At 50.9% G+C, this 15,655-nt stretch overlaps 2 protein-coding genes across 5 annotated transcripts; both read left to right on the top strand.

Annotated features, from left to right (window-relative positions):
* The first annotated feature begins 484 nt into the window (after positions 1–484).
* LOC122377548 lies at positions 485–2,622 on the top strand. The gene is made up of 3 exons (XM_043357665.1): positions 485–514; positions 597–754; positions 1,284–2,622. Exons 1-3 carry the CDS (start codon positions 485–487, stop codon positions 2,620–2,622), a joined length of 1,527 nt encoding a protein of 508 aa, XP_043213600.1.
* Positions 2,623–7,086: 4,464 nt separating this feature from the next.
* LOC122377572 (RAB6A-GEF complex partner protein 2-like) lies at positions 7,087–15,217 on the top strand. 4 transcript variants are annotated; one of them, XM_043357762.1, is made up of 6 exons: positions 7,087–7,209; positions 8,614–8,783; positions 9,267–9,530; positions 9,882–10,124; positions 12,387–12,590; positions 14,322–15,217. In XM_043357762.1, the coding sequence occupies exons 2-6, from the start codon at positions 8,625–8,627 to the stop codon at positions 14,622–14,624; spliced, it is 1,173 nt and encodes a 390-aa protein (XP_043213697.1). In that variant the 5' UTR covers positions 7,087–7,209; positions 8,614–8,624; the 3' UTR covers positions 14,625–15,217. The 4 variants fall into 4 exon arrangements, with proteins under 4 accessions (XP_043213697.1, XP_043213698.1, XP_043213696.1 ...); XM_043357763.1 differs by having other exon boundaries at positions 7,179–7,209; positions 8,617–8,783; XM_043357761.1 differs by lacking the exon at positions 7,087–7,209 and adding an exon at positions 7,401–7,710.
* The last annotated feature ends 438 nt before the right edge of the window (positions 15,218–15,655 follow it).

The following is a 15,655-nucleotide window of genomic DNA, read 5'->3' as shown; positions in this document are numbered from 1 at the left end:
GTGGCCTGGGGAAGGAGGTAATTTTGGGCTGTGACGTCACATATTTGAAAGTTTGTGTTTGGAATATGGGAAGCCTAAGATGTTTAATGAAAAATAAATGCCAGAACCGTGTTCCTGGTCATCCAATCTATAAAGTTGGGCACAATTTAACTGGTTTTAACAACATTTTAGAAGGTGGGATAGTCCCTTTAAGGCAGAATCGAGCGGTATGTCGGCAGCGGTGTCTCAGGGGCGTGGTCCAGTAGACAGACAAATCGAGACGGCTGATTTTGTGGCTAAGTTCAGCGACGGAAAGTGGACAGTTTGGTGGAAATGGGCCGACGGAAAGGAGCCAAAACAACTCAAGAATACTGTGCCGCAATATCGCGTGCCGGCAGAGTCGCAGGAGCGGTTCGACGCAGAGTTGCGGCTGTGGATCGAGGAAGGGTGGCTACGGCCGTATAATGAGCAGGAACACGGGCCGGTGCGTGGCCTAATTCCGCTCATGGCAGTCACCCAGGAAGCCAAGGACAAGGTCAGGCCGGTGCTCGACTATCCGTGAGCTGAATGAGCACCTGGTGGCTCATACGGCTGAAGCTGATGTGTGCCGCGACCAGCTCCGCAAGTGGCGGCAGCACGGCGACGATGTGGCCGTCATCGACCTGAAGAAGGCGTTTCTGCAGCTGCACGTGGCCCAGGAGCTGTGGCCGTTTCAGACGGTAATCGTGGACGGCCAGCGACATTGTCTGACAAGGCGGCTCCAGTGGCGCAGTTGGTAAGGCGTCGGTTCTGTGGTCGGGAGGACCCGGGTTCGATCCCCGGTGCCGCCCGGCTTCCGGACTGGCGTCCCCACCTGTGTCACTGGGGGGTGGGGTGGGCTCCCGCCTTGCACCGTAGCCCTGAGGAGGAGCAGGAGCCCTCCCATAAATGGGAAAACATATCCCGTGTGGAGGACGAGGAATAAATAAAAAAAATAAAAAAAGGGTCGGATTTGGTCTCAGCGTTGCAAGCGGCATCATGCGAGCGGTAGTGCGGGAAGTTTTGGATCAAAGTCCAGAGATCGCAAAAGCAGTGCTCCCGTACGCTGACGACCTGCTCGTTAACGAGACGCTCATCTCTGCTGAGCGGGTGACCGAACATTTTGCCGCATACGGGCTCTCGTGTAGGCCACCGGAACGGGTAACGGATGAGGCCGGAGCCCGGATGCTGGGGCTCCGAGTGAGACGCCAGTCCGGCGGTGACGGCACACTGAGATGGTCTCGAGACGGCGTGACACCAGCTGAGCCACCCGGGGTGCTGACCAGGCGGTCAATCTTCGCCTGGGCGGGTCAGCTAACCTCACACGTGCCCGTCGCCGGGTGGCTGCGGCCGGCCGCCGCCTGGCTGAAAAGGGCGGCGAACAAGGTCACCAAAGATTGGGACTCACCGATCACTGACGATGACCTGCGCAAACAAGTCAGTGATGTGGCCCGGCGGCTGGCAGAGTGTGACCCGGCACGAGGACAGTGGTGCGTCTCAGGAGACTCGGTGACGGTGTGGACTGATGCCAGCTCCATCGCCCGCGGCGTAGTGCTAAGTGACCCCACCACGGGTGAGGTTATCGAAGACGCCGCGTGGCTCCGATCTGACAGTGACTCAGACATGCACATAAACCTATCGGAGCTGGATGCCGCGCTGAACGGTATGAATATGGCGGTGGCGTGGGGATTCAAGCGTGTGATCCTCCGCACAGACTCTGTCACTGTTCAGCGCTGGCTGACCGACGCTCTGACAGGCCGTGCCCGACTGAGAACGAAGGCACAGTCGGAAATGCTGGTTCGGCGGCGGGTGGCCGTTTTCAAGCAGCTCTCCAGCGAGTACGACCTCGTCGTGACAGTGGAGCTCGTGCCGTCGGCTGCCAACCGTGCAGACGAACTCACGAGAGTACCAAAAGAGTGGATCAGAACCGGAAGCGAGCAGCCGACAGGTGTGGTGGCGGCCGTCAGGACAGCTCGACCGGAGGACATAATGGCGGTGCATGAAAGTGTGGGACACCAGGGAGTGCGGCGGACGTGGTGGTATGCGCGCCGAGAGCTGGAAAAGAGCGTGACGAAGTCGGCCGTTCGTCAGATCGTTAGATCGTGCCAGGTGTGTGCGTCGATCGACCCAGCCCCGTCGCGCTGGAAGCATGGTGCCTTGGCGGTCGAGCGCAACTGGGAGCGGCTGGCAATGGACGTAACCCATTTCCGCGGAAAACACTATCTTACCGTGATTGACTGTGGGCCGTCGCGATACGCCATGTGGCGTGAGATCCGCCGCTCTGACGGGAGCGAGATCGTCAGACAACTCGAGGCTCTGTTTTGGGAGCGAGGAGCACCGGCCGAGCTTCTAATGGATAATGCGACCGAATTCAAGGGTCGCGAGCTGAAGGCGTTCGCGGTGCGGTGGGACGTCGAGCTGAGGTATCGCGCGGCCTATGAACCTGGTGGGAATGGCATCATCGAGCGCCACCACCGCACCATCAAAGTGATGGCCGCCCGTCAGGGATGCACCATACCAGAAGCCGTGCACCGCTATAATGTCACGCCCAAGGACGGGCGTGATATTACCACGGCCCCGATACATGGTGCCTACCGTCAGGCTGGCAGAGACTTGTGCGTGTAGTCACAGGGAAACACAGCTGCTCCTCCTCAGACGGCCGGCCAGCCTGGTGTGTATCAGCCCGGTGATGCGGTGTGGGTCCGAAAACGGGGCGATCGGTGCACCGCCGTGTCAAAGGAGGGCACTGTCACCAAAGTCGTATCCGCTCAGACGATTGAAGTAGATGGAGTCCCATGGCACGTGCGGAACATTCGTCATCGTCTTGCCAACAACGGTGACGACGCAATGGCTGCTTCGACGGATGATGAGCAGGAAGAGGAGATCGCCTGTCCGGTTCCGACCGCCCATGTGCCTGGACAGCTGGCCATTGAGGCGCCGGCGGCGGTGGAACCGTCAGAGCTGACCCCAGCTGTCGCGCCGACCGAGCAGACCGAGCCGGTCCCTCGAGCAGCAGCTGAGACGGATGGCGGTGCCGGAACAGAGGAGCGGATCTATACAGTGAAAGTTGTAAAAACAGAAACTGAGGGATTGTCAAACGACCGTGTGAACGAAGGTAGAGCGCCAGCGGAAAGTGTAGATAATATCGATAGTTATAGTGACGTGCTAAGAAGGGGTTTGCGCTGCAGGCGTGCGCCGCAACTCTTCGGCGCTCCCATCCCCCATTAGTTAAATTGTAGTTAGATGTGTTCTTTAGGAACAGGGGGGAATGTGTCTCTCTGTTTGTTCACATAGTTTGTATTCTAGCCTTGTCGCGTAGGGTCGGCGTCGGGTCATAAGTGGTCATAAATGGAGGTCCATGTGCCACACATGTGCGCGGCAGCAGGGACACGCCGGCCCGTATATCGGGCGGCCCGGCTGGACATTGGGAGACGGGCGGGCAGTGGAGAGCAGGGCGGGAGAGAGAGAGGACGGGTCGGTGTGCGCGTTGAGATGTCTGAAGGGTGAAGAAATACAGTCTACGTTAGACGCAAAGTTTGAATGCCACAGTACTGTTTCTAAAAAGGGTGGCAATGGTCTTGTTATGTTACAATTTTCTTATGAGAGAACGACTAAAATTGTATTGGTCATGCATAGGCGGTGTCAGGGCACCTATGTTGGGAGGTAAAAAATAACCCCCCTTTTTGGACGCCTGGATCCGCCTATTATAGCAAAACGTGTCAAAAGAGGATGCACAATAACTTTGTATATGTTATCACATGATACCTTTCATTCACTGTTCGTAAAACTGGTGCAGCATCGTGATCTTCGCCCAACTGACTCGCTTCACGAATAGGACCCCCCAATTCCCAGTGCTCTGGAGCCGCCCCTGGTAAAGATATGAACTTGAAATTTTCAGGGAATGTGCCCAATTTAGTTTTAGGAAAAGTCAGAAAATTTCAGCATCGTAGCTTCAGCGGTTTCGGAGATATTCCCGAAAAACCTGAGGGGTGGATAAAAACAACCCCCCCCCCTGCCACTAATAGGGTTAATAATTAATTGGCTTACAGCATTCTTAAAAACGTTCAAGGAAAGGACACAGCGCCATGCAGGGGGGGGGGGGGGGGAGCGAAGACGGCTGGACGGCTAAGGAACGACTGAGGAGCGATTGGGAGATAAGATGCAGGAGCGGGGGGGGGGGGGGGGGGCGAGACTCGATTCACAGGAGCGGCCCTGTCACGATTGAAACAAACAGTCGTCTCCTCCCCTTCCTCGCGCGGCCGTCTCCCCCTGTTTGGATCACGGGACCACCCTTTCCCGGCCGCACTTGCAAAACAGGGGCTCGTTCACAAGGGTTTTACGTACGTTCCAAAGTAATTTATATTTATAAGCACAAACTTAACGATCAACCTAAACAGTCTATCAGATAAATGTACGAATCTTTGCTAATCGTACAAGCTCGTCAATCAGTCGGCTCGTTGAACGCGGAGGACTTAGGAAAAGGACCAAAGAAAATGAAAGACAATTAAACGTCAATACTCACTTCGTGGTTCAAGCTTTGGCCTCGCTCCACGTGTGGTTGAGATTGAACGTTAAATCGTTTATCTCAAAATCGTTATCGGTTAAATCGTCTACTACTGTGTCATAAGGGAATTAAATTTGAGATAAATTAGTAGGACAATACCTATACTCGTATAATGCATCAAATTATAATAGTGAGTGACATAACAATCAACATAAACAACTAAATAGCATATTACACATAACAATTAACAATCGATAGTTCCACATTTTTTTTTTTTTCTAAAAATACACGCACTTGATAGTGTAACGTTTGAAGAAAATCACCGTTCTAAAGAGTCATAAGCGTTGTGAGGGAAATCATCCTTATGATTATTATCACCATTACCTATGTTTTGACATGTCTACAAATGCGACGCCTGGTATCGGTTGATAAAGATCTGTACTCGAATGAACCGAATTTTGTTATGCATATGTATGTATGTATTGTATGTATTGACACCAAAAGCCTTCCACGTTATTTTGTCATGTATGAAATCTAATTGAGGATTCGGTGACTAAAATATGTTAATAATTAAAAAATAACCGTTCCATTAGACGCGCCTTTGTAGCCCATACGGCTTCACTGATATTGATGCGGATGCCGCGGAACTTTATTCAGTCATCGCACAAAGCGACAGCCGACATCGACCAACCCTATGCATCATTAGTCACTCTGTAGAAAACACACTTCTCTCCTTAATCCTTTCCCCTCTCTCTCTCTCTCTCTCTCTCTCTCTCTCTCTCTCTCTCTCTCTCTCTCTCTCTCTCTCTCTCTCCCTCCCTCCCTCCCTCCCTCCCTGCTCTCTCCCCCGCCGATGAGAGCGGCCCCGGCCGCCGCACCGTAGCGGCGTCAAGTTGGCCAACAGAGAACACGTGTGAGGCGGCTCGTCTCAAATCGACAACGGTCGTCTGTCCGAGACCTGCTGAAACGGTTACTCGGCCATTAATCGTGTGATGCGTCTGGCCGGTGATCAGACCGTCCCGTTCAGCGGGAGCGGGATGCGAGGACGGACCGGGGTCGGGCAAGGGTGCGGGGTCGTCGGACACTCGTAAAAGCGGAGCCGAGCGCCGCGTTGACACCAGTTGACGACTGACAAGTTGGTGTTCAGTATAGTGGCTCTGCCAGCCGCCCGGGTCCGGCGGGGTGATGGGAGAAGCAGCTGGTGGCTGAGAGCCGCCGGTCAGTGAGGGATCAGACGCCGCCGGCCGGCCGGGCGGGGGGGGGGGGGGAGTGTGTCGCGCTCCGATCATTAGATCCCGGCCGGGAGCGGAGCGGCACCCTGACGTCTCCGGCCGGACCAGCTGCGGCCCCATTCGACCCTGTCCGCTCCCACGATCATCGTCCGTGCTTGATGATCCCGCCGGTCGTCAGAGCGGCCCGGCGCGGCCAGCCGCCCGAACAGGTGTCCGCACAGCTGAGGGTTTTACGGCGATTAGCGAGAAAGGCAACTCAGCTATGGACCATGGTCAGCTAAATGTAGCGTTAATTGGTGAGATACCTTATCACGCCAATCTTTCTCACGGTCGCTGCCATAGCCGAAACGTCATGTTAATCTCATAAGGTCACTGAGGTCACGTTAGGTCACTACATTCAAGAAGGTAACGAAATCACATAAAGCGAGTCGATGCGTTTTTGTCTCGATCAGAACAGTAACTTTTTGCTGAGTTATAGGATGGCTACAATAGGCGAAAACTTTAAATACCTATCATCTTAAGGTCAGTGGTCACCGAGGTCATTCGAGGTCACCATACTCGAAAGGCCTATGAAATCGCATACCTACCGCAAATCTACTGGTACCATTTTCGTTTCGATCAGCTCGCTACAGGTCTGCCTATCGGCAGATTCAGAAATTCGCTGGCCCTGCATATGCTGCTCTGGCAGTGGATTCACCGAATGCCCGCCTGCCACTCATGCCAGTAGCAGGCTCGGAAATTCGTCGGCCCCGAGTTTGCTGTTATTATACCGGCAGCGAATTCGTTGCATAGGCGGCGGAACGGGGAGGGCACCGGGGCACCGTGCCCCCCCTTGATTTTGGCATTTTAACATTAGCTCTATGGGCGTTGCATGGAAAGAATGGGACCAAAAGTCGGCAGTGCCCTCGGGAAGGTCGGGAAGGTGCCGTTCCGCCGCTCCTGATTCGTTAAATGACTGTCTACTAGCAGCAGATTCGGGGTGATACCTGTTGCTGCCTATTGGCCGATATCGTAGTCATACCGTGCTCGTAGTCAGGCCGTAGTCATCCCCATTGGGTCCTGCGTGCACGGGTCTCCGTGGCGGCAGAACCAAATGACCTTACCGAGGATGCTCTTCATTTTCAACACTGGCTCGTGCCTCGTAGTGTCATCAATTTATGTGTTTTAACACTAAAAAAACTAGGTAAAATCAAAGAACACGAGCAGTTATTTTTTCTCGTATAAATATTGAAATGCTGTCTGAGAAAAAAATGTCATTTACTTTTTGCAGTGAACTAATGGCTTCTTTGTGAATTTTTTGCTGTGTTTTAGAGGATAATTTATGACAGGCTATAGGACTGGCGCAGATGTTTCAAACGTGATTTTTTGAAATAGCAGTGACGAGTGGCGACAAAGTGCAATAGGGTCAATGCGTGTTTATTTTATTGGAGATTATTCCTATTTACCCTAGATTTCTGATGCTACTTACACAGTAAGGTAGAGTTCATTCGATTTCTTTTATGCACAACTTAATAATATATTTCTCATGCTGTTCCTTCAGCACTGTCGATACAGCTTACACAAAAATACACTCGCTAGATCCGCCAATGAGGCGGCAGAACTAGGAAACAAGCGCACTTTTCACCAATGAGAAACCGAGATGCGTCTGCAACATATGCGGTAGGCATGCTACTGAACAGATCTGCGCGTATCAGTACCTTCTCTGCCCTCTCTCCTGCTCCCTCCCTTCAACCTCAGAATTTGATCTTTGTCTTATTGCCTTGGTCTTATTTGTTAATTTAATCACAGATTTATCCATATTGAGATTTGTCATTGTAATTGTAGAGAAGTTGGTGATTCAGAAGTCTAAATATGATAAAATGTCATATAAGAAAAGTCTGGATTTCTGTGATTATATAGCAATAGAGAAGCTTATTAGCTCACCAGTCACTGCTTCTTTCTCTCAAGCTGTTTATATACCAGCCAACTCGTACAAAGGTATTAAGCTGATTTATTTGATGACGGTTGATGTCGGTGTAATAGTGCTTTAAGCTAGGCTAGCCGGTAAATGTCAAGTTTAAGTCCTAAGAAGATTTCATTGATAAATTTTTCATATTTTTACATTATTTGACATCCTGAATCCAAAAATGATACTCATATGTCTCGCAAATAAAAGAAAAAAACATAATCAAACCTGACCTAACCTTACCTACCTACCTATAACCTACCAACCTACAACATACAAACCTACCCTAACCTAACCTAACCTACAAACCTACCTACCTACGACCTAAAACCTACAAACCTACAACCTAACCTAACCTAAAACCTAAAATTTTTGCTGTTTCATATTCGTATCAACAGCGTCACAATTGCAGTTAGGACCTAAACTTGACATATACCGGCTAGCCTTTGCTTGTATAGGCTAGGATACATGATTTTATATGGTTACTTTGCAATTGCTTGGCAGATAACAATGATAGAATTGCTATAACACATCATGATTGTAGCATGGTAACTGGTACCTACCTAATATCTCATTAAAGATGACATGACATGCAGACATGTGATACTTATTCCAACATTGAGTTGTATCAGATATCCGCGAGTGACATGTTATTATTAACATATTCCGATAGTTTCTCAGACTTTGGTAGGTATGTACAACATGGCCAAAATCTTAAGACATTCTTGCCCATATATGGTTAAGGCGATTGCCTCGCCTTGATTGGAAGTTGTTTGTAGAGATATGTGCATCAATAACTGATGCACTTTAAATCTGGTCTTTCTTAGCCTTGTCAGACTATACTTCCTGCAATGCTCCATCACATTATACAATAAACTGTAACTGAGTACAGTCTGACTACCCATACTGAGCGCCGCTGTGTGGATGTGTTCCAGCAGACTGAGCCATGATCGAGGTGATCTGTGAGCTGGTGGACGGGCCGGTGTTCCTGGCCGGCCAGACGCTGCGCTGTACCATCACCCTGCGCTGCCCCGAGCTGGACCGACAGGCGGCAGCCACGTCCAATAGCGACGTCTGCGAGAACCTGGCCTGGGTCAGCGCGCAGGTGAGAGGCGGCTGGTCCAGTCTGCTATTAATCGTTTTTAGACAGGAGAATTATCATGAGTTTGTTGTCTGTCACATAGCTTAGTTGGTTGAGCATCAGACTCCCGGTGGTGAGAGCCCGAGTTTGTGTCACGTTTGGCGCTCGATAGATGAGACTCCTGACGGGGATGGTCTGCGCCTGGTTAGAGCAGCCGTGACCCTTTGAAAGCTGTTCAGTGGGAGTGACCGTGTCCGGCTTAGATAGGCACGGCAAAATTTGGTATCACAATTATTTCGTCTCTCTTGCCTGAATTCCTCTTCTCTCTGGACCAAACTTTCACGATCGGGAATAGGGGTCGGAATCTACACAACAAGCTCTCCTGAGCGTGAACTCCGGCCATCAATCCGCCGATTTGAACACTCGAACTAAATCGGAAAAGAAAAACGAATTATCACTGGAGCCGGACTGTGTTCTCACACCCCCACCCGACCCTCTCGTCCTCAGGTGCAGTGCTTCTGCCAAGTCAATGACCACAAAGTGCGCCACCGTGCTGCGGCCACGGACGCCGACCTGGCAGCCGTCTCCAGTACGGCCTACCTCCCGGACCGCGGCGAGCGGGGTCGGATCGTGCTGGCCACCAAGCCCACCATCCTGGTGTGTGACCTGCGCCTGCGGCCCGGCCAGGCACACCGGCTCCACTACAGTCAGAAACTGCCCGCCGACGCCATGCCCACCTACCTGGGACAGGCGGTCAGATATGTGTACAAGGTGGGTGAATGCGATAGGTGCGATAGGTGCGAGGTCCGTCACCTATGCGACGGACTGCCCAATTGTGGGGCTACATTTTTTTATCAATTCTTCCTTACATTGATCTTTCATCTTCAGAATCAGGTTTCTGATCTTTTGAATCAATTGTTGATTTTTATCATATTTTGATCGTTGATTTTGATGGAGGAGTTTGGAGGATATATTCAAATTTCAAATTGAGCCTCACAATATTGTCTCGCTGAACGTTTAACACTCCGGTCCTTGATTCTCACACCTTCTGTGGTACATACCAGCCTGTACCTCTAACCTTCCTTGACCCCTCTATCACCTAACCGTCCCCTCCCCCCTCAGGTGACTGTTGGCGCTCAGCGAGTGAACAGCTCGATCCGGCTGCTGCGCGTGCCGGTCCGTCTGCTTCCTCTAGACCCGGCCGTCACCGTGCACCGGTCGGACGCCGAAGACGACATCACGCCGTCCAACCCGTTCCTGCCGACTGCCGCTGAGCCGGGGGAAACGAGCGACGAGCAGACTCTGCAGCTGCTGCAGCACAGCGTGGCGCGCCGCGCGCCGGCCTACTTCAACATCACCAACCAGGTGACTGAGAGAGGGGTGGGGAGGAGAGGGGAGGGACGGCCCTGACGGAGAGAGTAAGATAAGGGAACTGAGAGGGGGGGGGGGCTCGGGTGAGACTAAATGCTTACTTCGAAATCTAAGCTGCGTTGCGGCATTGGCGGTTATGTGCGGCGTGTATGCCGCATGATTAGTAAGCGGCGACCACTAAATTAAAAACTCAATAGCTTGACCTGTTTTCAATGGATAACACTGCATACCAAAAATGTCCATCGCTCTCGTCATAGGATATTTAGATTTAAATAACTAACTTATCTTCATCATTGTTTTGAACCAAATTAATACTTTCAACTTGACCCTCGCCCGTATTGGTGTTTTTCCAGCCGCGAACGTATAAGGTATAACCCCTTGCCAATGTACCAAAATCATATTTTTGCTTGGGTGTCAGAGGGGAAAATTGCTGACCAAAAAAAGGATGAGAGTGAAAATTGTCGGTCAGGTAAGGCCCAAAAAGAGTGGGAAAATGATCAAAAACATTAATCTATCTACAATTGTGACAGATGTAAAACAACCATTCCCGCAAGCTCCTTCTCGGTGGGATTGGGAGTGGAAAATTGGGCTTGAAAACTGGAGGTGAGAGTGGAAAATGATTTGCATTTCGATGTCGTCTCCCACCCACATCTACAAATTTTGGGACACTGCCCCTTGCCGTTTCGCTCCTGATCAAGCTAGAGCTTCGCGGAAAAAAGGAGCGTGTTACCCGTGACGAGAGGAAGCCGATGATACCCAATTTTAAGGTCCTAGGTCATCGGTTGACCTTCCAGGTCAGGTCAATGACCCAAAAGGCGGGAAAATTGGGACCTGTTAGAACGTCGTAGTGTGGCTGCTATGGGGTTTTTCGGGGTGCTGATCACGAATATCATGCTAGTTTTGATCACAGATGATGTCTTCATTCATTTAGGCCAGGTCGGGTTAGGTCAGGTCAGGTCAACCAGTAGAGGTCCTGCCGGGTATTTGTAGTAGGTGTCAACCGCCTCTGACAGCCTCGTAACATGTTACGAAGGCACCAAAACTACTTTGTAAACGTTCATGTGGCTGCTTAATTCGAATTCAGCTCGAAAAACTGGCCTAGAAACATGTCAAACTCGAAAAGTGAACCGAGGTCACCAAAGGTCAATGACCTGACCTGACCTTCAGGTGACCTTGACACCCACCCTAATGCATGGGGGCAACATCATATCACATGTTTGAACGCTTGAAATCACGAAAAGACTGCAAACGCGCTGCTAATGCGAGCCGACATACGCTGAATCGCGGTTCCGGCCAAACATGGTCTCAAAAAGTAGGTCACAGGTCAAAGGTTATTTGCGTCAGGGTCATGAAATTTTCAGGGTAGGTGTAAAATTGATAAACGCGAGGGTACTAAAAGTTACGTCGTGATCGGCCGCTTTTTACGCGAGTTATTTGCGAAAAACCGAGGGGAGTCCGTTCGACCCCCCCCCCCCCCTAAAGGGCGAGGGTTAACTCACAGTCCGAACTCCGAACAAGTTCGGTCTTGTTTGTGAATTTGTCGGAGCATCACCTAAATCTAGTAGAGATGATGGAGGGAAACTAGGCTTTTAATGACGGTCAGGGGCACTACAAGCTGGTGAGAGGGCTGACATACAATGTTTTGATAGCATGACTGAAACAGACTTTTTGGGTAGCCAGGAAATCGCATGCGAGAGCCTATTGAAATTCTTAAATCGGCCTTTATATGCACCAGTCGTATACAGGTGCGGGACTTGGCATACGATTTCCAGACAATCGAAGTACTGTTTCATGGAGCCAACGAAGGGAGGAATGAGTGAGTACTAAGTTGAAAGCATTAATTTGGTTCAAAATGATGATGCAGATAAATTAGTTATTGAAATCTAAATATCTTATGACGAGAGCGATTGGCATTTTTGGTATCCAGTGTTATTCATTGAAAACAGGTTGGAGCGTTTAAGTCTTTAATTTAGTGGTCGCCGCTTACTAATCATGCGGCATACACGCCGCACATAACCGCCAATGCCGCAACACAGCTTAGAATTCGAAGTAAGCATTTAGTCTCACCCGGGGGCTCCCACGCCATTGACCAGTCGTCGGCAGAGGGAGCTGGGGATCCTGCTCACCAGTGCTCGCCTTTTGTAGGGAGTTGTTTTCACGTTTTCACTTTTTGCACTCAACTACTGACTTACCTTCTGACATCACCTATCTCCTGTCTCCGCCGTCTAACCGGTCTGCGCCCCCGCTCCCGAGCAGCACGGTCGGGTGGTGCGCTTCTGCATGTTCAAGACGGCCTTCAAGCTGGGCGAGGACGTGGTGGCCACGCTGGATTTCAGCGAGTCGGACGTGCGCTGCGTACAGTACTCGGTGACGCTGGAGAGCGTGGAAACGGTCCACGAGCAGCACCAGCAGAAGGAGCAGCAGAAGCCCGTGACGCGCGCCTACAACAAGTGCCACGAGGTGGGTCAGGTCACGGAGGGGTCTGTTCAGTGTTCATGGACTGTCGGACTCTGGTAGGCTGTCGGGTGTTGGACTTGTTCCCCAATTAGTAACCAGCATTAGAGACTTATTGTAGTTCCTCGCTCGAGTTCATTGAGTCAGACCAGCGTTTGACAGATATTTTCTACAATCTCGTAATCCTTGAAAGTCCAAATTCACCAGTTCACTCACACTGCCGATGTGAAGCGGTTGGAAAAGACACCGTCGAATCAGCGATAAACGACTGGATCATGAAGTACTAGTCGCCGATCACATCCTTATTACGGAGCGAGCGAAGCGAGCGTAGTCTTTCCTTAGATTAACAGAAATTTCTGAGTATGAGCGGCCGGCCGGCCGGCCGGCCGTGCGGACGCTTTTGCGAGGCTTATATCTCAGCAACCACTTGACCGATTTACACGCGGTAATTTTTGTAGGGTAGCTTCATTCCTTCTACCAAGTATTGGACTATTCCCGATGCATGTGGGTGACCCCTTATGCACGTGCCACGTGCAAAACGAAGAGGTGTCAGTTTTGTAATTGTTGCAATATCTCGGTAACTACTTGGCCGATTGCGCTGAAAGTTGGCATGTAGGTAGGCACCCACTAGGCACTGCATATCCATGTGCCAAAGTTGGGGTGCTGCTGCACGTGCGCACGTGCAGGGGTCGTTTCCAGATCTCTAGAACGGCTGGACCGATAGCGCTCAAATTTGGTACACGGTTAGGGACCAGTTAGTAGGGTGCCGTGCACAAGTCAGTTGGGACCCATTTTGCACGTGCGCACGTGCAGGGTGCCGCTTCCAGATCTCGAGAACGGCTGGGCCGATTGTGCTCAAATTTGGCACATCGCTAGAGACCGGTTAGTAGGGTACCGTGCACAAGTCAGTTGGAGGTACCCCTTGCAATTTCGCACGTGCAAGGCCCACCCTCTCGCTCGCTCCGTTAGTCGCCCCTCAAGGCGCTATACTGGTTCATTTGGATAGATATGAACAAAGGATAAGTCAAATAAAGATATTTGGTATCATCGATACCGTCGTTCTCTGTTTAGGTGACCTAATGAAAATAAACAACCTTTATTTTTTTCCGCATTCATCTCCATAGAGATGCTGCAAGGTTTATGCCTTATTCATATTTTTATCCACAAGACAGTGTTAACGTTTACTAAAAAAAAAACGTCAGCTGAACAGCTACCGCGTTCCTCCCTCCTCGGTCGCTCCCGTCAGCTGATGACAGGAAATGTCGTAACACGCCGGCGGGAACCGGTATTCGGCCCCCGAACTGTCACGGTATCCGCTCAGTGCGCCGTCCGCTGTGGCGGGTCGCGTCGGCCGAATGTCGCAATGTGATGGGTGTGTATTAACCGCTGCTACGGCGGATGGATGTTTCCCGTAAGCTATTTTGCTTACTTGACCGAGGTAGCTACCTGTGCTTGGTGTAGTGATTCGGCGATGTCAGGTGCCATAATAGTCAACTGCAGGCCGCCTTGATCGCAGCGCTCGCCTCAACCGCTTCATGCGGTAGCGGGTTCTGTAAATTAATTTCAGTTGTTTACTCGTCTTCCCTTAAAACGGACAGGGATTCTGAAACGTAATCTACATCATCATCATCAGTTATCAGCTGGACCCCCTGTTTTTCACGCCCTCCCCCTCTCCCTCTGTGCAGATGGTGATGTTGCCGGTTCCGCTGTGTAACCCCCGCCCCCCCCTCTGTACAGGTGTGTCTGAACCTGGAGCAGACGCACGTGATGCTGCCGGTGCCGTTGCACGTGACGCCCTCGTTCCGCTCCGAGCTGGTCGAGCTCAGCTGGCGTCTGCACTTTGAGTTTGTGACCACGACGGGCGGCGCTGTGCCTCTGGCCACCCCGGCCGACCCGGCGCACCACGCCACCTGGGAGGCGCCCGACACGCTGCCCATCGAGACCATGGTGTGGGACCTGCCGGTGCGGCTGTGTCCCACCAGTCCCGGCCACGTGGCGCAGGCGCTGCACATGGCCGTCACCCATACAGTGTCCGTGTGAGGGGGTGGGGGTGGGGAGGGTAGTCTCACGGGACCAAAGACCGAGATGGTGTGGTGGGTGAGGACAGGTATGGTGCTCGTTGTGGTCGTGTGAATGGTGGGGTTGAAATATGGTGTTTCTGCCTTCTGGGATGATTGCATGGTTGTGTCTTGAACCGGGGTACTGGCCCGACCGTTCAGTGAAACAGACCGCAAATGTATGTCAGGTGGCGTCGTTACCCATTTCCACATGCTGTACGCAGCTGAATCTCATAAGCACTTTGCAATACGTGTCAAATCAAATCTTAATCTATTGTTTTCGCTCCAATGCATGGGTGACGGCCTTTAGGCCTGGTCGATTCGGATGTTTGTTGAGACTGCTGCTAAAGCCTAGCGTCAGGCGTTTAGTATCAATTAAACAACGAAGTGAGATTCAAGAGCGAAGTGAACCCTAGTTGAAAGGCTTTATGTGCTTTTCAGCGTCATTTATGGACTATGGGCGTGGGGTTCCATGACGGACATAAAATGCGACTTATGAACCGCATCTTTATTGTTATTGCTTACTGGTTGCGTGCATATATTTATGATAAATGAGTTCCTGGAAATGTCATCCTGCGCGCGCTCTTTTATCCGAATATTACGTAAAATATATAAAATACGTACAATACGTGCTATTTAACAGATTTCAGGTTTGTCGGGCTTAATAAGTTTTGCGCTATTTTATCTGGAACAAATGACGCCTTCTGGGTCTTTTCCTGTATGTTTGATGCAGTCTTGCATTGCAATGCAATCCAGCCATCCAAGAAACTTTGCGCGAGACGTTTTCTTGGATGGTTTTCTTGGATAGCTTGATTTCACCGAGGGCTTCTGTTTTAAAGAAAGTTCGTAAGCTTTGCTGAACTGTTAAGTAATTAGAACTGCCAGTATTTCAGTATTTAACGTGTAGTTAATGTTACTGTATTTTATTTATGCATATTTCGGCCTTTTTTAAGCAAATAACGAACGATATTAAGAAACATACAGGAAATAATATCTAGGGCTCTACCGCGACGA

The sequence above is a fragment of the Amphibalanus amphitrite genome, unplaced genomic scaffold (genome assembly GCF_019059575.1).
Source record: "Amphibalanus amphitrite isolate SeventyFive unplaced genomic scaffold, NRLGWU_Aamphi_draft 000047F_arrow, whole genome shotgun sequence".
In the NCBI taxonomy this organism is placed as follows: Eukaryota; Metazoa; Arthropoda; class Thecostraca; order Balanomorpha; family Balanidae; genus Amphibalanus; species Amphibalanus amphitrite.
The sequence above is the reverse complement of the archived record's forward strand: the minus strand, read 5'-3'. Positions and strand labels throughout refer to the sequence as shown.

Excerpts from the sequence above, each read along its gene's own strand:
- LOC122377548 (XM_043357665.1), top strand. The coding sequence starts at position 485 with ATGGCAGTCACCCAGGAAGCCAAGGACAAG. Across the intron at positions 515-596 it reads CCCAGGAAGCCAAGGACAAG|CTCCGCAAGTGGCGGCAGCA; the intron begins GTCAGGCCGGTG and ends TGCCGCGACCAG. Across the intron at positions 755-1,283 it reads CGGCTCCAGTGGCGCAGTTG|GCGGTCAATCTTCGCCTGGG; the intron begins GTAAGGCGTCGG and ends GGTGCTGACCAG.
- LOC122377572 (XM_043357762.1), top strand. The coding sequence starts at position 8,625 with ATGATCGAGGTGATCTGTGAGCTGGTGGACGGGCCGGTGTTCCTGGCC. Across the intron at positions 10,125-12,386 it reads ACTTCAACATCACCAACCAG|CACGGTCGGGTGGTGCGCTT; the intron begins GTGACTGAGAGA and ends GCTCCCGAGCAG. Across the intron at positions 12,591-14,321 it reads CCTACAACAAGTGCCACGAG|GTGTGTCTGAACCTGGAGCA; the intron begins GTGGGTCAGGTC and ends CCCTCTGTACAG.